Below are 24,376 nucleotides of genomic sequence, written 5' to 3' on the forward strand. Positions count from 1 at the left end.
GAGAGAGCAAAATCTGTCAGAAATAACAGCTACTGGAGATTCCCATCCTGCCTGAGGGCTCTCCCCCAGTTTCTGGGACATGAACAGTCTGACCTTTGGCATTTGCACTTCCCCAAGTTCCACCACTGTGAATTGAATTGCTTTTGTAAACTTAAATACATGTGTGAGATTAGTTACTAACTCCAGTCATCAATTCAGGAAAGTTAACACACTAAAAAGTAACAGGCAAATTGTGTTTTAACCCTTCTCTAGCCTGAGTTCACAAGTAGTTGAATTCACTGACAGAGTACAGTGGGTGTTCATGAACTAAAAACAATTAAATCATATTAAATAGGGTCAAATATCTGAGAGCTTCCAGAGACCACTTGCAGTGTAAGTTATGCAATATTTGTTGCATATCTTTTCACATGAAGTTCTAGTGCTGGGGTACAAATACCTGGTCATGTATTTTGGGAGGTGTTAAGGGCTGCAGCAGGATGGACACGATTTTTGTCATTCTGAGCAGTTTTATCCTGTCATCACTTGGGCTTGGAATTTGTTCCATGGAATGCTGAAGCATTAAACATCTGGGTTTTCCTTCAGCAAGGTGTGGCTATCCATAGGAATGCTGACTTGGGAAGGGGGGTTTTGATTATCAAGGCTGTTTCTTAACCTTGTTATCAATGGAAGTTACAACTCCGTGGATAAAGGAAGCTGTGACATAAGGAACGTACAAAATGTGGAGCACAGGTTGTTTTAATCACAGAAGTGTTCAACTTGTTTCAACAGATAAGGAAATATTTGTGAATCTTTTTTTTTTAATAGCACATTGTTATAATACTTTACATATACACTGTACAATAATTCTTTTGTATCCAAGACTTTCATACAGAAAAAAAAAAAAAAATAGTTCTATAAAACATTCTGTAGTTCATTGGAAAGATTTGGAATAAAACACGGGGAGCTCTTAATCTGCAGGTTATCAAACAGGGGGCAAAATTCTGGCAATTCTTTTGTTCTTGTACATTCATATTGGCAAAAGGGAACCTGTTATGCCTTGGAGGACACAGGGGAGCATTGCCAGCCCTCTGTGCAAAGCATAACAGAGCAGAGCAGGTACCTCCAGGAGGTTTGTCCCTCGTCCTGCACGAGTGCCAACCCCACAGACTCTTTACAGGACAACTGGTGTTTGTTTCTAAGCAACAGATACATGAGACCATGGCAGTTCAAAGCTGTGAGCGTGCAGGGTCGGATGGAATGAGCCTCCAAGGGTTTGTTTGTTCTGTTTTTTTAGGAAGTGAGCCCTTCAAGGTTCGCTGATGTCGATGAATTCCTTCTCGGGGGGAGGCCCCCCTCGGTACCAGCTGCAGGTGCCGTCACTCCTCTTGATGCAGGCGTAGTGCTTGGCCTGGTGCCCGTAGAGCTTCCTCTCGATCAGCCAGTCTGTCCACAGGCACTCGTTGGGGGCCGTGATGGAGCAGGGCACCATGTAGCACGTGGTGATCTGGGGGCAAAGAGCTCGGTCAGCACCCTGCAGCTTCCTTTGGAGCGGGGTTTACGCTCAAAAACGCGACTGAACGGCGCAGGAGGGAGCAGGCATTGCTCTGCTCTGCACTCACCTTGCAGCCACAGCCCATCTGGTACCTCTGGTTCAGGCTCTTCTTCTGAGACAAGGATAGATCATCCCACGGCTCGATGTAGTTGCACAAATGGATGAGCACTTTGCCGTCACTTAAAATCTGGCCTGCAGCATGGAAAACACAAAAAAAGCAAGGCAAAAAAAATGTTTTCTAAACATTGGAACAGGAGTGTAAGAAGACCTCAAGTTTTTAACTAATTGCACCAAATTAGTCATACTTAAAACATTTTTTGGAATTAATTTAATTATAACTGAGAGAATACTCTTCTGATTGCATGCTGGGTAGATGTAAAAGATTGAAGAAGGGTATTTTTCAAAAGATGTTGATAATCTCCCTGCCAGAGGTGCACGTGAATGCAGTGCTATGTTAAACTGGATTTTAGGACTCTCTGGAAAAATCTGTGGTTACATTGAAGCCCAGACCTGCAGACACACAGGCACGTGTTGGCTCATTATGCATGTTTGCATTCCTGGGAAAATCAGTACTGTTGGTTTGAATTGAATAACAATGGCAAGTACTGAATCAAAATTCCTTCTCTTTATTAATTATATCATCATTGACCTTCACTTCCTTTGGAACTGCTCTAAGATTGCTGGAGGAAGGATGGAAAGCATGTAAGACCACGCTATAACTGCAGCTGAACACAATTTTTACATCCCATTGTGTTTGCATTTAGTAGACAAATGCATTCCTTTTTAGCATATTTTAGCAAATTCACTCTAAGCAGTTACTTCTGGCTTTCCAGGAACACTAACTGTGTTTCATTTTACCTGTAAGAAGATACTGCTTTTTGTTGTTGGCTTCTAGTTTCACTCCACAGAGTGATGAATCAAAAGGGGTGTAGACATACTGGACATCCTTGAGCTTTTCAAATCCTTTAAACATCTGAAAATGATCAGAAACAGAGAGTCAGTAGTGGAAAACAAGCATGAAAAAACAGTTGCAAACAAGAGCTGGAAGAGGTACAGGGCATCTCTTTAAAGAAGGCTCCAAAGTCTGAATTAATATGAGAAAGCACCAACAATTGGAATTTTCTCTCCACTTAATGAAACACATCCAATAGTTTTAGGAGGAAATTAGGTAGGTCTTCATTTTTTAAATGATAGCTTTTAAAATGTGCTTTTTCAGTGCATTTAATGGCTTGCTAAAACTTTCTCTTCAATTTATATTCTACTGGCATCTTCCCTTTGAGGAGCAATGCAGAGACAACATTCACCCCAAGCAAAATGCAAATATTTCTCGGTGTATTCACGTGGGGAATTTTCTCTTGACCTCTGTGGTTGTTGGGATCTCCAGGGACACCTAACACGCTGAAGAACTGAGCATTTTCTGAGCATCGTTCTCATGTTTGGTCACTAAAGCAAAGTAGTTTTCCATATCCAAAATTCTCACCAATGAGACCTTCTCAAATAATTGCTGGAAAACTTGATCCAGCCCTTAGGATTTACACCCTGCAGCCCCAAAATGGAGAGATTTGGGATCAGCACAGTTTTCAGACTGGCTGCCCCTTAACCAGCAGTTTCAACCCCGAAAAGAAATCTTAAATGAGCCATTAGAAGATCCAAACAGGCTTGGCTGTGTCCAAACACAGCGAGGAGGGAGCAGAAGGTGCTGCTCAGCCTCAGAGTGGCTGTCATCACCTCGTGTGCCACCACCAGCCCGGTGACATCATGCCACGTGTTGACAGCTGGGGACAATGGCAGGGGCTCACAGCTCTCCCAGTCACAGCTGGTGTCACTGGAAAATGTGTTTGTGTTCCTCAAGCCCCCCCAGGAGATTTAAATAGTACAGGCCACTAGAAAATACACTGTAATGTGTTGGTTTTTCTGAAGACTTGTTTATGGAGGGGGGAAAAAAGCCAACGTTGCTGTCACCGCGCTGCCGATCCAAAAATATTAGATGGGGTTTGAAATACTTCAGAGAAAAAAACAAACAGGCCCAGCCAGAGCAAAACACAAACCAAACTGGCACCCTGTCCAAAGCAGCAGTGGAAATCACAGAAAACCTCCGTAATGATGAGGAAAATGTGTCTGGGACAGGGCCACCACGTGAGCTCTGCACGTGTCCTCTGCCTCAAGCTCTCTCCACATTCAGAAACCTTCAGGAGATTGTAGGGAACAGCTTTTCCATGGATGTCTCAGCCCTTGATCTCAAATTTGGGGGCTTTATGCAGACAACACACCTTGATTTAGCTATAAAACCCCCTAAATATGCATAGCAATGCATAATAGAGATTTAGTTAATATTTAAATGAGTTTGGTGTTCGTTTTGTTGCAGGTATTTTGCTTGCTTGGTTGGGGTTTTTTTGAAATTCCTGCCTGACTTATCTCTGGTTTTGACCTATATAATTGTTACAGCATTTCTAAAGATTATAATCTTGTGCTTAACTCAGTAAATCATATTTAATCTTCTCAATCATAGCCTCCCATCTCCTAAAAGCGTGGATTTTTCTCCATAAAGGGATAAGGTGGTTGGATTTGGTACTGCATGGTCCGTGTACACCTGAGCTCCTGGTGAGACTTTACTGAAGCAGGGAAACAAGGTGAGGATTTGGGGGATAGAGAGATGTGAACCTGCTCCTAAAGTCTGTATGGACACTGTCCCTGTCCTTCTGAGGGGTGTAACCAGCACCAACACGTCTTGGCTTTAAGATTTGAGAAGGAGTATGATGACCAAGTCAGTTACAAAAATATTATGGAGAAATATTCAATTTCACGTAAATCATATATTATCTTCTCTCTTTAATATCATGCTGTAAATATTGCAAGAAAAGAACAATAGTGGAAAAGATTTATGGCTTCTTGACATGCCAACCCACCCCTATAAAATGAAAAACCCTGTTGTCAACATTTTTTTATTTCTGAAAATGAATACCAAAATAATATCCAATATTTCCGTCTAGAGTAGCAACGTTTTAATGCTAAGCCTAATGCACTGGATTTAAAATCAGAGAGACAGAATTAAAGCCATCCACATTAATGGAACAGCTCAACAACCCTGAGAGCAACAGAGCAGAGAAACAGCACAGACTGCTGTTACAGTCCAATACAACCTCCAAAGGCTCTGTGTTCCCTTTCCAAGAGAGGAGAATTGATGAGGGAAATGTGAATATCTGAGTGGCCCAAAAACACTCCCCAAAATTCACACTGAGGTGATAATCGTGGATGAATTGTACAGCTCCAAGGGGATGATTGGGCAGTCTGTTCTTGCCTGCTGTGTTACACAAAGCACATTCCTGGCCTGTCCCCCACCCCGCGCCTGCTCCTGCACTGGGCTGTCCAGAGCCCCGTGGTCAGAGCCACTGGACATCCACAGGACCCTTCAGTTTGTAGGACTGCAGGGCACCAGGAGGAATCACCAGTAGTGCTTGGGAGAAGGTCAGAACAGCGAGCAGAGAATATTCTCCCCCTGCACACGCACACTGAGGAGTTAAATTCTTTCAAACGCTGCCGCCTGAGGTGAGCCATGGTGTGACCAAGCTGCTGCTCTGGGCTCAGTTACTCAGCAAACAGAGTCATTGGCCAGCAGCTTTAATTTTTACCTCTGTGCACCCACCAATTAGATCCTTGGGATGTCACAGCTTGCCTCCCCCTCTGTCACTCCTGTGGGGTTTATCAGGCACAGTCGCCTTGCTGGGTTTATTCTGGTATCACTGGGTGCACAGGTGAACCCCCACAGAGGGTGGGCGGGTCACAGAGCTCCTGTTTTCCAGCCAAAATCCTTCCCTTCCCAAAATCCCTCCCTCCCTGGAGCAGAGAGCTGGGTCCTGAAGTGGTCCTGAACCCCCTCTGCTCAGATGGAAGGATTTGAGGGGTGGGGGCTGTCACTGTTGTTAGTCTAAGCCTGTGTGTGATGGTGTAGAGCATCTTTCGTTAAAAACCACATCTCTGCTTTGTCCAGGCCTGGCTGACTTGCCCTCTGAACTGGGCTGGAATTAAACAAACATCTCTTACTGCTGCCTGAGTTCTGAACAGGCCTCCACTGGTGAAAATTAGGGAGAAACTCCAAAGCAGCTGCCATACACAAATATATTTCAGAGATTTCACACAGAGATTCTTGTGCTGGTGCTGAAGAATGGGATTACAGACTGAAAATAATCATTCAGATTAGACTTCTCATTCTTCTTGTTTGTGCTGAGGTAGAAGATGATTTGCATTCCTATCAAGTCACCGAAGTGTTGCAGAGTAGCAGCAGAACATTAAAGTGCCAGTGGGAGGAAAGGGAATTCTGTGGCATTGATGTACTTATTTCTGTAAAGAAACACTTGAACATATCCTTAATATTTAAGAAGACAGAAATTGGCAGATGGTGAAGAGCTTTGGGGTTCGTTTTAGCAAGGTAGAGACTGGCTTGTAGACGTTGCTGTAAAACCTTAACAGAAATCATGTGTGATAACCATCCTTATGAATACTTTGGGTTATTCTTGTTTACCACAGATTTTTCCTACTTAAACTCCTGTGAGGGGGTTGTATCAGTGGATACAATATGAATGATTGAATTTTCTTTTGAAAGCATGTAGCCATTCATAATGATCTTAACTGCTCCCAGTAAATAAAAATATTATACACTATTCATAGTTTATGGCTTATAGTTTGTATTTTAAATGTAAATATTAAAAAATAATGTTCAGTGAAAAATAAGAGATGAAACCACCTAGAAAAACAACCAACTAACCAAATCAAACCACCTGTGCACACTCACACATTTTAATTTAGAGAGATTACTTCTTGTGTATTCCAGAAAAAGGTAAACCATGATCATTTGAACATCAGCCAGAGTTTGACAGTGACTTAAATGGGATCAAGATATATATTCTTAAAATGTATTAATGAAGGTATCTCCTTATTGGAGCTGAACAAATAGTGGAAAAATCCTGTGAGATTCTGGATATGTGCCTTTGGGTGTTTGCTTCCCCAGTAACACTCATACAAGTGGATTTTTGTTTATGTGAGTGTGAGGGAAGGACTCCTGCCCTGCAAATATCCCTGTTCACAACAAACACAGGGTTTGCTCTCCCAGCTGGAAATGCTCCCCTCTGTTTGGAAAGTTTGGATCATCCAGAGCTGCCACAGCATCAGAGCACAGGTGAACAGGAATCCTCCAAAACCAGATGTACTGACACCACTCACAGGATAAAGCACATTTTTTGGAACCTTCATAAATTATCAATAACAAAATTTCTCATCAAAATATCATTATTTAGCAAAAACCACCCGGATGTCAGAACAGCTTTCTTTTCTTTTCTTTTTTTCATCCCTCCTTTGGTTTATTCTGTGTATTTCATCTGGGTCTAACTGTGGAGGCAGCTGGAGCAGCTTTTCCAGCTTCCCAGCACTTTGGGCTAAATTATTTTGGGCTGAAATATGCAGAGGTTATCAGCATTGAACTTCAAAAAAGCTGAGTGATTCCATGTACCTTTATTTGTTTGATTTCATACCGGATCATTTTGTGGGTATCAAGGGGATCATCACTGGCAGGAACCACCTTTTCACTGGATATTTTTGCTCGGATCACTGGAAGAGAGAGAGAGATTGAAATGCAAATGAGCAGATGCCCAATTTTATGAGCAAAAGTGAAAATTACATTGATAGATTTCAGCATTGTTTTGACACTTCAGCTACAAGTAGATTTTAAAGATTTTACCATAAGAGCACCAGCTGAGCTCCTGAAAACAAAAGCAAGTGGGCTGTCTGTGATGTAAATCTGAATTCCCAAGAATCTGGAAACCACTCAGTTTTGACAAAAACTGTCCATCAAAATCTCTGGAAGACTTGAATCCCATAAAATTTGACAAAATACCCATCATTATAATCAGTGAGCAGAGGAAAGGGACACTGCTGTTGATGACAGAATTGCTGATCAAATAAACACACTTGAGGCATCACCCTGAAAGCCTGGGCCAGGCAAGATGAAAGCATTGATTTCATGCCTGAAATCAGAAGAAAAGTCTTATATTCACTTTTCTGAGCCTTGACAGGGCACACCATTAGTTGTGTTAACCTGGAGAAATCAGTGCTCCCTGTTTGGATGCACTTAATTTATTTCCTGTTCTTTAATCAAGGAAAGTAGGAGATTTTCTGGAAGAAGAAATGGATTCTTCCCCCCTCTCTTTGTTTGAGGCATCTCTGCTGTATGTGATGTTTAAAATGTACTACAGCTCTGGCACAGTGGTTCTAAGAATATGGTACGTGGCCAAAATTCCTCTGGGGATTTTTATCCCCCCAAATCAGTGAGATTTGGAGATCAGGTTTGCTCCATTCTGGATGGCCACTGCTACAGCTCCTGGGTTAGAACAGTCTGTGCCTGTGGAGAGACACTGGCAAAGGCCAGAGCAGAGGAAAGTTTTGTGACATCAAAATCACATTTCCTCCCCAAAACCCCCTCATATCTTTGCTAGATTGACCTGGTTTTTATCACAGTAAACATCATAGTTAAAGAAAAGGAATAGGAAACCCAGCCGGGTAGAGGTCAGTCCCACCTCACCCTGGGCAATTCCCATTTCCTCACTAATTAGCAGAGCAAACCAGATGGAATAACCAACGTGATGCAGATGCCTGCAGCTTCCAAGCTCCAGCCTCTATCTCTTGGCACCATGTTCCCTCCTCCTGAGCCATTTAAACCCTTTTTGAGGAGCATTTTAGACTTATTGGGAGGAAAGGGTTCTTTTAAGTACAAGCAGCAAATTCCTCATTTCACGTGGTAAGTGGCAGCATCTCTTTAATCATCTGCAGATGTGAGCAATCCCACAAATTAACTGTGTGTCTGCAGTGCTCTGGTCTCCTTCCAGGGGAAAAGTGGTGTGGATCGTGTGTGCTCTACACTGCTGGCAGGCACAAATTAGGATTGTGTTGTTTTGTTTTGAGGTGCTCTCCTTTTCATCATTACTTCCTAAAAAAAAAAAAGGGGTTTTCTCATTAAAGAGTCTGTTCAATTCTGAGGGAAAGGGCTGAGAAAACAACATTATTCTCTCAGAACCATAACATGGTTTATATGCAGTAAATCTTTTCCTGCCTACTCAATGTAGGAGAATTGAAACTACTTTCCCCCTTGTGTTTAATGTTGCAATGTTGTGCATTTCTGTATTTTTATGGAATTCGACTTGTTAGCACAGGAGAGGAAAGTTATAGATAACCCCTGATAGCTCCAGAGGTCTCCGTGGAGTTGTGCAAGGCTGAAAGTGTAATGTCCTGGGGTTCATCATGAAGAGACCCTTTTAGTGCGTGTGGAGAAGAGAATGAGAACTATTTTTGTGTTGTGTGTGTTTCATTCATTTGTTTGTTTGCAAGAAAGCTTCCAGACAGCAAAGGAGGGCAAATTGAGATTTTCTTGGGTTTTTTTAACAGTAAAAAAGTTTTATTGCCTACATTTTTAGCTATTTGGGTTTTACCCTTCTATTCTCCTGAAACCAAACTCAAACACACAGAGATCTTTTGGGGCCTTTTCATCCCTCTTGAGTTTCTCTTTTTTTTTTTATCTGTGCATTAATATTTTTTTGCAATCAGTGTCGTCTAGCTGTCTCCTCAAACCTCTGATTCATGTGGTTGCTTCTGTTTTTAACCACAAGCACTTCCTGCAGGAGCATTCCTGGGCCCGGCCATCTCCCTCTCCTCACTCGTGGTTCAGGGGTGGTTGGGGCTCAGGATTCCTCCGAGTCTGCACTTCTTTTCAGGACACGGTTTCAAGTGTTCCACGGCTGGCTTGGCCTCTCAGTGTGAGTGAGAACAGCCTCTGGTTGTTCAGTAATAATGTCATTTTATCTGTCAGGCAGTTATTGCTTCCTTATGAGGAATTTGCATATATGGAATACACATGCCCAGACTTCGTGTTCCAGTGCCAGTAATTCCGAATGCCTCCGATTCGTTCTGCACTCAAAATACAGACTTCAGTATTTCAGTAGGAGCATGGAGCTTTTCTGTGGGACTCAGCTTTGATAAAATGCAACTTTTTTGTCCCCACTTTGCAGCTGGAGGTTGTCTCTGGTGACTGAAGTGAAAGGAAATGAATTCGAGCTACAGGAGGACCATGCTCGGCCCTTGGGCACTCAGGGTTAGAAATGCGTTCAGAAGATATTTACTCCTCCTTTCCTGAATAACAGGGAACCTCTCCCAACCATTTGTACATCAGCAGAAGATCATTTTAACCGGGTAAAAGACAGAACATACCGAGTTTATCGTTTGATACCTTTGTGTTTATACAGTCAGGAGAAAAGTGAGGGGTTTGTACCACACAAGAGTGTTCCTATGCAATAAAGGGTAGAAAGTTAGGCATTAACAGCATCTTTCCCAAACCTGGGTGATCTCCTTCTGGAACTAGCTGCACTAATTAATACCCCTAAATAAACTGTGCCATCACCTTGTGTGTTAGAGGTTTTTGTGATGGTGAGGAACTATTTTACTGAGGGCACATTTCCTTCTACTGGGTAAATTCCCTGCCAAGAGATTGATTCTACCCCACCACAGTGACAAAAGCCATGAAATATGAAGGGAGAGAAGACACAAAGAGCTGAGCAGTCACTGGAGGGCCCATTCCAAGGCACAGATATGGATGGAATCCGGATAAACCAAATCCTTGAGCTTTGACCACTGAAATTCACATATTCCCTGAAATTTGTGTCCTTTTTAGACTCTGAGTTATTTCTAAGACAACAACAGAGGGAAAACTGTTGAGTGAAGAATTACTGTCGTTGGTACAAGTTGGTATTATTAAATAATATATTCTGCATCACAGTATCTAATATTTTATCTAATATTGCTGTGCTGACACGAGTGGTAGGATTATCCTCCTTAAGCTGCTTTTCACAGTCCGAGTGTTTGAAGAAGGGCAACTTTACTCAGCTAAAGGAATCAACTTTACTACTCCTTAAAAGAGGAAAGGAAATTGGAGTTTACTCCCCAGATAAATCTCATAATCCTAGAAACAGGAGGTAAGGAGAAGATAAAAAATGGATGAACAAATGATGACTTTTCCCCCAGTATCTGTTAAGTACCAGCAACTGCACAGTGAAAAATAATTATCGAGGAAGATATTTAAGATACTGCTAGATATAAGAAAAAGAACTTATGTATTATGTATAAATCCTTATGTGCATTCTTGTTTTAAATATATAAATATCAAAATACAGAAATATAGAAATATGAAAATGTATAAATATACAAATATATAAATATATATAAATATAAAAATAATATATAAATATACAAATATATAAATAATATACGAATATGCAAATATATAAATATAAAAATATGTAAATATATAAATATAGAATATATAAAAATATAAAAATATATAAATATATAAATCTATAAATACATAAATTTATATGCATATTGAGGAAGAATCTCTTTCAGTTGTGCCTGCAGTTCACTACAGCTTTTTTACAGACTACACCACAGCTCTGTGAATAGAAATATGATCTCCATCTCCTCTCAAGAAATCCTCATCCTCCCAAGAAATCAGGAAAGTTTAGCTCCTGTCTCACAAGTTTATAATCAGAATCAGGTCTGCTACAAAAACCTTGAAACAAGACCTCAATAACCTCGGTTGACAGGAAAAGATGTAAGCTACTGAAAAGTTATGATAATAACTCATGAAGCTCTGCTTTTCTCTTATATTTTATAGCCTCAATTTAGCCCTTCCATTTAATTACCTAAAATATAAGGAGCAGTTTTTGAGCACTTCTTCCTGCCTGTCTCTTTAATGTCTGACACTTCAGTCAAGCTGCTGAAAGATGTTCTTGCTCTCAGAGGGACAAGGAATAAATGGCACAAGGAGAGGGACCTAAATAAAAGCGTGTGGCTGTTACACAGTTGGGCTGGCATCCTAAATGTAGATAAAAAGCACCCAAAAAGTGCTTTTCTGAAACACCATGTCAGTCAGAGGGTGTGGTATGAAATGCAGCATAGCTGTGGACACAGAATATGGATTTGCATCATTTTGAAGGCCCTTATATTCCAATTAACTTCTCCATATACAAATCTGTCCTTTCACCTAAATGGAAGCACTTTCATACACAACATGCAGATGTTTCTGCTGTAAGATTAATTTGAATTTCTATTATCTATCTATCATCTATCAGAACTTTTTTTCCTCTTTGGGGTGCAGGAGCTTAAAACTTGCTCCATAAACGTCTCCAATTCCTAGAAGATCACACCCAGAATTTTGGTAAAAGGAAAATCCCACAGTGACAACTGCTGGAGCCCCAACCACAGAGACCTCGAGTTTATGGAAACTCAGTTCAAAAACTCTTCTTGTCCAGAAGTGATGGTTTTTGGGGGGTGGGGGAGAAGAGGGCTTTGCTTTCCTCAGAAGTGTATATGTAGACTTCTTTTTCCTCAAAAGAAGTTATTGAAAGAGGATTTTGCCTCATTGCAACACTTTTGTGAGCTCCAACGCTGTTTTACAAATCCAAAGGAACCCCAGTGCCCCAGACATGGCAATCATTCCTGTTCCATTGGCCCTTTTCTTGTTCCATTGCACTGCAGCCCTTCCCATCCCAGGCTACTCAAACATCCCAGGCTGGGACATGGCACCGACGTGTCTTGGGTTTATACACTGAAAGAATTTGTCAAAAGAACGTGCAAAAGAGTCCACATTGGGGGTTTGGAGCTGTGAAGGTCAAGTTTCCAGGTCCAGTGGTTTAGAATAACGGAATAGAATTCAGAAAAATAGAATAATGGAATAGAATTTAGAATATTAGAATAATATGAGAATAATATGAGAATAATATTAGAATAAAGCAGGAAAGAGCTGCACTGGCTCTGGGCTCTGCAGGCCAGGTGGCAGTGGCTGTCCCTGTCCCTGGGGTCACAGGCTGGGGTTACTTCCAGGTGTGTTGTTTTTCCTTTATTCTGCCTGCTTAACTGGCTGTAGCAAAATAGAAATGCATTCCCAGTTCACCTGTGGCAGTCTTGACAACTTTACACCGCCTGGTAAAGATGTGTCTGTCTGGTTTTAAGGTCTCATTTAACTGTTTTTCTACAGTTTATTTTAGACATGTATTTTTTTTTACTTTCTACATTTATTATTTTATATGTCCTAGTTTATATTGTAGTCATGTAAGGGAAGTTCCCAGAACTGCTGCTTTAGCTAATCAATGGTGTAATACTGATGATTTTCATTTGAGTATTGGGATAGACCACTTAGAAATACCCCTGTGCAGTGCTGGTGCCACAGGATTTTTTCCCAGCCAGAACAAAACCCAGCCAAGGGTTTTCCATTAAGAAATTTTCTCAACCAAAGGATGGTGATTTCCTTCAGGGTTTACTGTGGGATTAAGAAAGAAGGGGTTTTATTAACACCCTGTCACTGCAAGTGCTCAAATTTGTACTCTGTAAGAGAAGATGGGGGACAAGGGGGATAATGAGATTTTCAGCAGTGCCCATCTTCAGTTTGGGCAGTGAATGAATTCAGAGGGTTCAGCAGGAGACCAGAGAGGAAGCTGGAAATCCCAGGAAGGGACTGGAATTCCTTCCTCCCCTCACCAGAGCTGCTCCAGGGGGAATGTCGGTGTGCAGCCTGGCCAGCAAACACCACTGCAGCTCAGATTTGCCTCCAGCTGAAGTCAGGCATCTGGAACTGGCCAGGAATTTAAATGTGAACAACCAGAAAGCAAAATAACTTCAAGTTTGTGAGCAGAACCCCATCTATGCAGTCACCTAAAGCCCAGTTATGGTAAAATAATGCAAGGAGTCCAAGAAAAACTCTGGAGAGGGGGTGTGACCACATTGTTTCATCGACCTTCTTTGTGTCTGGAGGCCATAGAAGCTGAACCCCATCTATTATGGCCCACTCTTGGTCTCTTGGAGGAGAATAATGGCAAGAAATGCTATCAGAGCTGCCAAGGAACACAGTCAGGAACACTTGGGTTTCAGGAGTACACAGACATGACAAAAAATATTCTTTAGATAGGAAACTAGACATCTGAGACACTGAACTTTTCTTGCAGAGAGGGAACAGAGTCAGCAGGAAAGGAGAATGAATAATCAACCTCAAAAGAAAGAGAAATCTGCACAGAACTTGTCACAACAGACCAAAATCAATGAACCCCCTTAAAGTGATGCTGCACTGCACAGAAAAGGTAGAACAGGTATCTTGGCTAGAATTCCAAATTAAACATGGTCTGTTGGCTGCTGATTTAAATTGCCCACAAAACCTCTAACTTGTGCAAGAGGTTGTAAGAGTTTTTCTCTGTAATTTAGAGCAACTGTCCCATCTGCCCAGCATTGCCACTCTCCCTTTCTCTGCCCTCGTTTAACTAAACATGCTGGATTGTTCAGCTGTGTCAGGGATTTTCTTGCCACATTTGTTTATGGTAAAGCTTTGATTCTCACCAATGAAGAGAGCGAATTAACTCGCTTAAATATTCATGTACACAGAAAATATTAAAATTTCTCGGAATACGCATGAGAGGGAGAAAGAAGCATTGGTAACTCTGATTGTAACTCTGATTGAAGCTCACAGGTATCACCAATGCTGCCAAAAGGAGGCAAAAATTATTGACTGATTGGCATAAAATAATGTTGGAAAAGGAGTAATTTAATACCCAGCGTGTACCTTTACATACACACTGATGTTTTTAAAGCAGCTTATTTTAGAGGTAATTTTGGGGAGAATTAAGGGTTTGTTTTCTTTGTGTTCCAGTATTTGATCTGCACATGTTGGCTTCCAACAGGAGTGGCAGTGGTGCTGTGTCAGTCATTTGAAATCTCTGGGAATGTCTGTGTGCATTCCATACATCCCTGGGAGCAGGGACCTTTTCTGCCACGAGCAACCATTCCTGCCAGTGCCACCAGGGTGATGTTTTGGCTCAATAAATGGCCCTTAACCTGAACTGTTTAAAACCTTTCCAAAGCAAGTCCCTGGACAGCAAATATTCTGGTTTTTTCTGCCCATGTGGAAGGATTTGCCAACTACACTCTCATGAAGATGCCAATATTTTTTATCCTGTTCCCACTCATTTTTCTCTAGTTTGAGTCCAAAAGAAAAGGCTCTGCTGGTGCTGTAACTCCATTTCACATATTTTGAGGTGATCTGTATTGCATAAGAAAGGTTTGTACTCTGTGTTTGCAGAAGCTCTCCTACTTCTCACTGTTTCAGGTATCTGCTTTTCAACTTGGTGGCTGGTGAATCCTTATCTTTATTTACAATAAGCAGCCTGAGCTGAACTCAGGCACCTCTCACTTTTGCAGATTAACTCCTATTTAATTGCATCTTTCAGAATCTGCTTGTTATGAATTTACTGGGGTGCTTCCAGTCAGATCCAGACCTCTGCCATGGGTGTCCAAGTGCTTTACCTCCAACTGGCTTTGCTGGGAGCTTTTAATCAACACTTGCTGGCCACCATCACCACCTCTGGAGATAGTTCAAAATATCCATTTGGATACGGATAAACCATCTGGTTTTTAATTCTTATCCAGAAGATTCCCAGTCTTGGGGCAGGGGTAGGCTGGAAGTGGAGTCTGGGTGCTGGATGAGGACTGATGTGTGTCAGGATGGTTCGGGCAGTGTTTTTGGGAGGTCACAAATGACTCCTAGATCCCCACTGGAGCGCTGCCAAACTATTGGTGGTACTGTCAGGCTGGGGATGAGGTGGGTACAACACACTGCCATGAGAAAAAATCTGGGAAACCTGTGGTTCCTGTCACAGCCTTGGAGTGCAGGTGTCCCACACAGGCTTTGCCTTTGATGCTTTCAACATCCAGGACCCACTCTTTTGCAGTGTTGTTTCTGAATTATTGCACAGCTTTGAATAGTTTCAGACTCCAGCAGAGAGAGAGATGTTTACTTCAGGATCTGCTGAGGTGCTACTTCATCCTGACTCTTTCAGGAGTGGAAACCTAAGATTAAACCCCTACGTTTTTATTTCTCTTTTGAGAACCAGCCCCTGTTGAATGTTCTTTGAATTATTTTTAAACAGCTGAAAAAGAACAAATGTGTCTGGCAAATGTCTCATCTATCAATTAACCTTTCAACAGGACGGAGCAGCAAACAGTAGCTTCATTTCCAATCTGTAACTCAACTCAGATGTTTGGGGCTGTGGGACAAGCTCAGTTCTAGATGCAAACACAGTGAGCAGCAGCAAAGCTGGCCCAATACTGAGTGAGTGGGAAAAAACCTTCTCCTCTGGGTTTGCAGGATAGATTTCTTACCTGTAAGTCTACATTGTCACTTGACCCAAAGTCAAGGAATCTTTAGTTCAGAAGATGTTTCTGCTAGTTGGGATCTAAAGGCAGTTTTATTTTTCCTGCTCTGTATTTTTGTTTCCTGATATTCCATCCATAAATGCTCATAGCCAACTGTAAAGTAACTGAATCATCAGCACAGTAATCAGCTGAACCACGGTTCTGAAATCTTGAGAAAGAAAAATAGTGGAGCTTTGTGGACTATTTGGACACAGTTGTTTTGGATCTGTAAACACAGAGCTTGTTGAAGAATTTAACTGTACCTGTAGCAGGATTTTCCCTTTATTCTATGGAAAGCAATGTATGGAAGAGCATTTCCAAGTCTTGGTGATGCTTCCAGTTGCATAAGAAAAGGGTGGTGAGATAATCCTATCTGTACCTGAGAAATCAAAGCCTTACAGTGAAGTTCATGACTTGGACTAAAACTCCCCAGAAACTTTTGAAGAGTGAAAACCCCATGAATACCCTCAAAGTTAAGCAGGTACCAAGGATTTTTTAAGTTACCTTGTGATATGGGTATGAATTTGCAGTGCATTATTTCCCAGTGTAAATGTTTTGCAGAATTTGGTTTCTCTGTAGGGTTTTATTTACACAGAACTGTTCTAGTCTGCATCCAAACTGCATTTCCCGTTCAGGCATCCAGGTCTATGTTTAAGCTCATTAGGACTCTCAGGTAGGTCAGGATTTTGTGCATCTCTGTGTTTTTGGCTCAGGATGCAAAAATTCCTCGTGTTGAAGGCAGGAGTTGATCGGGTTTGGCTTCCTTGTTAAACCAGAAGATTATGTGGGTTTATTTTTTTTTTAAATTTAGAAGAATACATTCAATTTATGACGGTGAGGTTTTAAAATCTCACTTTTATAAACATTCAAATAGAAGAGGCGAGTGTATTTTTAACGGAAGTGTGGGATTCTTTTAACTTAAATATCACCTAAAAACTGCCCTGATTTCCTAATGTTGTTCAAGGTCAGCTTTATTTTCCTGCACTGTTTTCACAGCTGCTCCTCATGTTACCAGAAACATTTCTCTCTGCTTCACAAGCCTCAGATACCACATCATTTGACTGGTAATCAACATCTGCCTAATTTCAGCTGAAGAATAACACCCTCTTTATGCTCCAAAGACTGCAGAACAACATGCATGATGTTATTGTGGATTTCCATTCATGGGGACATGGCCCTTCCTCGGGGCGGAAGGAACCCCACATTGCTGAGATACTTTTTAATGAGAGAGTTTGGGATTAAAGTTGGCACATTAATAGGATTAAGAGCTTGGCAGTCTTTCATGTTCTCTGTTTTATATTATTTAATCTTTGTTTCTAAGCCTTAGTTTTGTTCTCCGCTTGGTGTGTGTAGAATGTTGTTTTTGAAGTGATGGGGTTTAGTTTCCCAGAATTACAACAAATGCTTTTAAATAAAAGTAACTCAGCTTTTTAGTTTTCTTCTCCTGAATTTAGAGCACACTCAGCCACAAGTTGGGATTACTGAGTTACTTCTAAGTCAGGCAACCAGCACAATTCTCCTGAAATTTCATTCTACTACACAATAGCCAGCTCTGGGTTTTTGGGTTTTTTTCAGTAAAGCTAAATTATGTTACAGTTTTCAGCTCTGTTGTAATTGACAGGAATGTTGTGCTCAGTGGGTTTGGCTCCTTAAAATCCCGTCCTGTTGTTCAGTTTTGTGATGCCACCTCATTTTACAGCTACGACTTTGAAGTGTTGGGAACACTGCCATGAAAATCCAGCGAGCAAAGGGAAGGAGAACGACTGGGTTTGCCCAGAGTGAGCCCCATTTCCGTGCTGAAATGGCAGGATTCTGAACACCACTCATCTACAGAATACTGGAAATAATTTCTTAGAGTTGCATGAGATTGGCAGTGTGATTCAAGTCTTGAATTCAGCGCTGAAAAGTAACTTAGGACACTAACTTTACATGGATTTCTTAAGTTCTCAAAGTGTTTGCTCCCATCCTAAACCCTCAAGTAGACATAGGGTTATTTGTAGGTCTTATTCAGGTCTTACTCTCCCTATTCCCAAACAGGAATTCCAGGCTCGATCCTAGGAAGCTGTTTCGCTGATATTTTAGTGACATTTATTTTCACTGTTCAGCTGCAAAAGGAAGGACTCACTGCTCTTCCCACAGTGGCATTCCAGGAATTCATTGAATGGGAATACCGAGGTGCTTCACTGGACCTTCAGGTACAAACACACAGAATTGTAATCAGTGAGTGACACCACAGCATTCCTGCAGCCAGAGCAGCCAGGTTGCTTAGGATTTTTGCATTTTTTAAAGCTGTTTGAAGTTTCAGGCTGTGATTCCAAGCAATTTATATGTACTGCCATAATTCCTGAATTGCCATCTGTGGGCATTTTTATCAGTGATGGGCCTTTGCAGGGTGCCAGGTATTTTTTCTTCTCTCTAAATGCATCAGCAGCTACTTTAAACTAAACAACTTCTTAGAATTCATGCTGTCCAGTTTATTAAAAATTTTATTTGAAAGTGCTATTAATATGTATAAAAGTATTCATGAAAGACAGTAAGAAAAATTAATTTGTATTTATTTTGTACTTAAAGAAACCTGTCCCCTTCTCTGTAACTGAGTTTGACGGGCACTGTACAGCCAAGATAGGTTGAAATGTCTATTTCTCAATAATTTTTGTTAATGAACCTAACATTTGTCATCTAACTACAGGGAAGAGTGATTGTTAATGATTCCTACCTCCCAACACTGCTTCCTGAGCACTGGTGGGACACACAGGACTGGAATTCTGCTTTCCTCAGCCCCTTGCTGAGGAAAAGGCAGAGACTTGCCTCATTTCCAGCCCCTCTGCATTAAACCTCCCACCATGAGTTTTGAGATCAGGATCATTTTAGCTTGTTTTAGGGGGATTCATTGGTTATGGGTTCTGGAGATGTAACTGGCAGCATTCTCCCCCAGTGGCACCAATGCTGCCTCCCCACTTCCTTTCCACAAAAATCCTTGCAGGAACCTTGCTCAGGTGCAGAGCTTTGCCTGGTTTTGGGACAGAGCTGGAATAGCAGCAGCCCAGTACAGCATTTCTGCCATCCAATTCCCAATTCTTGGAGCAGAAACTCAGCTTCCACTCCTGTGTGTGAGCCCTGAGGAATGGTGACTGCATGTTCCTTCCTGGTCGGTGACAAGTGGCTCTGGAAATGTGCATTATTGGCACTGGTTTGCGCCCTAGGGCAAGGAGGGGTTGTAAAGCAGTGGGATCTGCCTCTGCTTGGCAGGGCAGGAAGAGAAATGCAGATCATGAGTTTTCCATGCTCTGGGGAGGTCCAAAAAGCTGTAGGAATTCCAGGATTGCCCATGAGCCCAGGTCAGAGGGTATCTGGAAGCATTGCCCAGGGCGCTTCCAGGCGCTGTCTTGCCCAAGCAACAGCATCAGGAGGCCGGATTTTTAATAGGATCCATAAAAACCTTCCCAGAAAGCCAAGGTTTGTCATACCACAGCCCTTTGGGGTGGCTGTCACTGCTGGTATGGACACTGTGTCCCCAAGGACATGAAGGGCAATGACATCACTGCTAAATTTGGTGCCAAAGCTCTCCTGAAGGGAGGACATGCAGTGACCAGACCTGCCCAGTGCCACTGCTCACTGTGAATAGAACACAGCAGAGTAACAATAAAACATTTCATTTCACTGTTCACCTTTCCTCTCCTCCCTTGGAAGAAGCACCGTCCCCATTTCCAATACATTCCCCAACCCTGATTTTTCTCATCAGGCAAAAATTACTTCCCACCTAATAATGTACAAATTAATCCATTCCAGCACAAAACTGGATTTTATAGAGCAGAGAGGCAAAACTGTGGGACACTGAGCCATGAAAGTTTTCATTTGAAATTCAATAATAAAGAAATAGCATATTGTGACTTTCTCCCAGAGGAGCTGACTCTGAAAACTTAATTCTGGCATATTCAAAGCAAGTTTTTACTGTTATGTTTAAATGTGATTAAAATTTAATATATCATCTGGCACATCTTTACAATGCTTGATCTCAGTGATCTTGGGAGATTTTAATGGGCTGAAAAGGCTGCCAAGCTCCAGCTGTAGTGTTTCCATCCTATTCTGAAATGTGCCACTCTTCTCCAAAGCTGCAGAACTGTTTTCTGAAGCTATATTATATATATTTGTATGCAAGACCTGTTAGTCATCGCTGCTCAGCAAAAATATAATTCTCAATATATTCTTAAGAAAAAACGACAATAAGATGGTTGAAATCAAAAAGAATACAAAAAAATTTGAGGGGAGCTGGTGTTACACAGCCAAGAAATGTGAAGGGTTTACATATTTGTCCTACTGTCCAAAAAATAGCCCAAGGGGAAAAACCAGCATGAATTTAAAGTGCCAGACTTTAGAAAGGAATCAGTGCTGTCCGTACCCCATTTCTGTCTCCAGATTGCCTGATTTGAAGTGCACACTGGTTTAGAACTGAGGCCAGGAAGACAAATTCAGTGGCAAAAGGGAAATCTGTTATCTTGGCACTATCTGGTAAACTCAATTGCATCCATGTTTCTCTCCAAAGAAAGGCAATTATCCAAAGGGTTTTTGTGTATTGGCTTGGCACTCCAGGGCCTCACTACTGAATTTGTTATCCAGCACCTCCTTCCCACATTTTTGTGAGGAGAAAACCTGGGCAATGTGGTCAGCACTGATGATTAGCACGGACATCCTGTCTAATTAAACCTCTCCATTCCCAGGGAAAGTCCTGTGGGAAAGCAGAGGTGTTCTCTGGGGGCTGAAGGAATTCAGCACGTGTTAGGAAGGCCCCGGCACCATTTAGAGGAGCACAAGAGGGATGTATCTCTGGTTTTTTGTAAAAGGCATGTATCTCATGGTGCCAGGCCCTTCCTGCTAATGAGTTACCTCACCCTGGAGTGAAATTTCAAACTACTGAGAAGCTCATGAAATTTCTCATATCAGTACAAAATCACATCCTCTGAAGGCTCTGTGGGAAGATGAACGAACCCAAGGTCAGATAAACGGCAGGACTGGCACAGCACTCCTGATTTACCCTGGTAAATCCCATGGCTCTTCCCATGGTGTCCAACCCTTAACGCCTGCAGGGCTCTCCACTCATCCCTGATTTCAGCTGAGGTGGGACCAGGAGCTCTCCCTGACTCTTATCATTATCAGGTTGCTCAGGTTCTGTGCTACCTGTGGGCATTTAGAGCCACGAAATCTTCCTGGCAGTGAAAGACAAAGTGTCCCAGCACCAATCATCTTAACAAAAGCCAAAGCCAAAGAGCTCGTCCCAGACGTCATTAATTTCTCTGCTTGTTTTCCCGTGGATCTCTCAAAAATGCTGTTGCTGGGGGGCTTTGCACATTCAATTAGAGGTTCAGGTAATGTCAATTCAATCCCCCCACTTCCATCACAGTCATGCTGAAGGAAATTGCAAATGTTACATTTACACCGTGGCTGAAGGACGCGTGATGGTCGGCAGCTCCATGAGCAAGCCCGAGACTTTATCTCTGGCTTTTCCCTGGGGTTTTGGGTCCCAGCATCTTTATTTTAACAAGATGTGCTGGGAAATCCTGCAAGGAAATCCTTGGCCGTGTTTGTGGGTGCAGAGGATGAATTCAATAACTGAAGAACTGGAGCAGTCTCAGCAAAGGGCTGGCACCAGGGTGGCCCTGAGGCCACAGGTGTGTCCCCAAGGCACAGCCCCAATTCCCAGGGGAAGGGCAGTGCCTGGCCAGGGCTCCAGCCCGGGGTGCCCCTTCCCGCCGGGCACAGCTCCTCTCCTGGGCACAAAGGCTGCTGGCACTGGCCTGGGGGAGCTGCCTCTGCCAAGCAGAGTTTCCTCTCACACAGGACAGGCAGCTCCACTCCAGCTCCTCCAAAGGGGTTTTGCTCGGTTTATGCAAAATATTGTGGCCAAAGCATATCCAGTAATTGAGCCACAAATGCTTTGAGCAGGTTTTATGTGTGTCTATGCAAATGCACACACAGAAATATGTATACATTCATATGAAGAATTCCCTTCATCTCCCATTTTATAATATACAGAAATGGTATTTTAAAATTATAGTGAACAAAGGGATCCTTGACACAAACATTCCTCAGCCAAAAGAGGAAGTTTACTTAGATAGGAGTATTTATAGGAGTGAGAGCCTGAGCATCAGGTCCAAACATTGTAACATAAAACTATCTTCAGCTTTTAAATAAAAAGTAGCGTGATATAGTTCCTATTTGCAAAATATATCTAAGAATTGAGTAAATATGAATTTATATCATCAGAATGGCTTCCCTAAGGAAGGCAGCCCATAATGAATATTTTGAGTTTCCTTTATACGGTAAAATTGTTAATTTTGGAAAATCTTTACGTTAAGTCTGTTGAGAAGCTGTCACAAATGCACAGGCATGCAGCAGGCTGCAGCAGTTAAATGTACACGTATTTAGTTGTAGCACAGCTTTTCTTTCCTCTCGCTCCTTGAACACCCCCAAGCGTGTAATGCCTGGTGGAGGTACCTCCATGAAGGAGATTGCTTAACACGGGCAGATTAAAAACCAATTTAACTGATGGCCACAAACAGAGCTTAGAGTTTGTCATGGCCACAAAGATTTTCTGTCACGGCATAAAAGCAATGAATCAGTATGCAGAAGGGATTGCCTGCCCCATAGAGATGCTAATTCTGTGACACTTTGGAAACTCATGTTCTACATTTACTGTTCACACCCGATGGAAGCCAACCAGCCTTAGCCTGAGCTAATGAAATCAAAAGGCTGCAAAATGTCACATTTTCGCAAAATGTCCCATTTTCTCATCCCCGTGCAGCCTAACTGGGATCTTTAGGCTCTTTCTGTAAGTTATTTGACAACCACGGTGCTGCCTGGCTGTCATGAGGCACAGTTGTCCCAAAACCGGAAAGTCACATTCACACAGAGCTGCTGTAGCCAGTTTATCTGCAGAAAATAAAGGGCCTATCAGTTTCCTGCTCCAGATGACAGAAAACCACAAGAATAAATTAAAGAAAGTATAGAATAGCAGAACAAAGATCAAAAGTTTCAGCAAGTTAGCATTGGGGACTTACATTTTGTGGTCCTTTGGTTTTGAGTTGGTTTTTTTTTTCCTGAAGTGCTACAAATGCACAGTTTAGACATTGCAGGCATATTTAGATAGGAAACTTCATATATAGCAGACACTGCTAACAGCAGATATTTGAAAGCTCAGGTATTCTCTAAGTTAGGACCTAATACAAAAATATATAAAAGAGGGTAAGAGTAGCGAGAAAGCCGCTCTCTAACACAGCAACCCCAGCCATTTATAACCACGAAACATTCCGGCAGCGCGCGGGAAGCGGAGCGGCTCCTGGCACCCATTCCCCTGCGAAAGGGCTGCGCAGAAGAGCTTCCAGCAGCCCATTTCCCCGCACCCCTCGCTGCCAAAGGGCCCCGCGGAGCCGCGGGCGGACTCACCGAGCGCAGCATCGCACAGCAGCTGCTGCGGGTGCGCGGGCGCGCAGCTGCAGCCGGACACGGCCGCGGGCAGCGCCGCCAGCGCCAGCGCCAGCACCAGCGCTGCCGCCCGGCTCCCGGGGCTCCCGGGGGTCCCGCTGCCCGCTCGGCTCATGCTCCACACGGGGAAAGGCTCTCCTGGCGCTGCGCGGTGCCCGCTGCGCTGGCCCGGCCGCTCCGCGCTGTCGCTCCGCGCTCGCTGCGATGCTCGCGGTGATGCTCGCTCCGAGCGCCGCCGGGGCTCACTGGCTCCAAACTGCCCTGACATGGGACCCTCTTATTTATGGCCCCGGCGCCAAGTCCCGGCTCCGCCTTCCCGCAGTTAAAAGCTCATTTATTGGTGACATCGGCCCGGGGTACCTCGGCCGGCAGCGCGGGAGTGGAAATGTTAATCGCCAAAAGCCTTCAAAAAACCAGCTTTTACGAGGATCTGAAGCTGATTTTCTGACCGTTTTATCTCGTTCGAGTAAGTTTGCGTCCACTTTGGATTTAAAAGCCAGCCCTGCGATCTGATTTTGGGCAAGTAAACAAAGCTGTCCTGTTTTAGGCTCCGTTTGCATTCGCAGCCCCCGATCTTCCCCGGCACTTCTGGGCATTTTCCTGAACTGCCGTCCCTGTTCGCAGGCTGGACAGAACTTCATTCATGAAAAGGAAACCTCTCAATGCTCTGCTTGTGAGCCTCCAACAATCGCTGGTTACAGGGAATAATGAATTACAAATAAAAGCTGCAATAAAAAGCATTTTAAAAAAATAATTTCATCACAGATTTAGTTTGAAACAGCAAAGAAAAATATCCCAGTGGTGTGTTTTGGAGGCACGGCTCTTTCCTTGCATTCCTTATTAATGCAAATCCTGCTCAGCACAGATCTGTGCCTGTATTTCCTGGCTGATGTTGTACGTGGAATACACACAGAAAGGCAGAGTTCAGGAATCCTTTCCACCTTCAGAGCTTCGGTTGCTGTGGCGATCTGGATGTGTGTAACCTGTGAGCACCCTCTGTTTATAAAGAAAAACGTTTCATGAGGAGGCAACCCGAGGTTTGATTAGAGAGTAGTAAAGAACATCTCTGGATTGATGTACAGGACAGGGCTGCTT

General features: G+C 42.8%; 2 protein-coding genes across 2 annotated transcripts in view; one reads left to right on the forward strand and one right to left on the reverse strand.

Moving 5' to 3' along the window:
* SYN2 (synapsin II) overlaps positions 1-24,376 on the forward strand; it is a 153,527-nt gene that overhangs the window by 79,375 nt on the left and 49,776 nt on the right. The window lies entirely within an intron of this gene.
* Positions 718-23,564, reverse strand: TIMP4 (TIMP metallopeptidase inhibitor 4). The gene is made up of 5 exons (XM_032120427.1): positions 23,243-23,564; positions 7,035-7,132; positions 2,390-2,504; positions 1,599-1,723; positions 718-1,483 (listed from the first exon to the last, which is right to left on the reverse strand). Exons 1-5 carry the CDS (start codon positions 23,547-23,549, stop codon positions 1,286-1,288), a joined length of 843 nt encoding a protein of 280 aa, XP_031976318.1. The 5' UTR covers positions 23,550-23,564; the 3' UTR covers positions 718-1,285.

The sequence above is a fragment of the Corvus moneduloides genome, chromosome 11 (assembly GCF_009650955.1).
Source record: "Corvus moneduloides isolate bCorMon1 chromosome 11, bCorMon1.pri, whole genome shotgun sequence".
In the NCBI taxonomy this organism is placed as follows: Eukaryota; Metazoa; Chordata; class Aves; order Passeriformes; family Corvidae; genus Corvus; species Corvus moneduloides.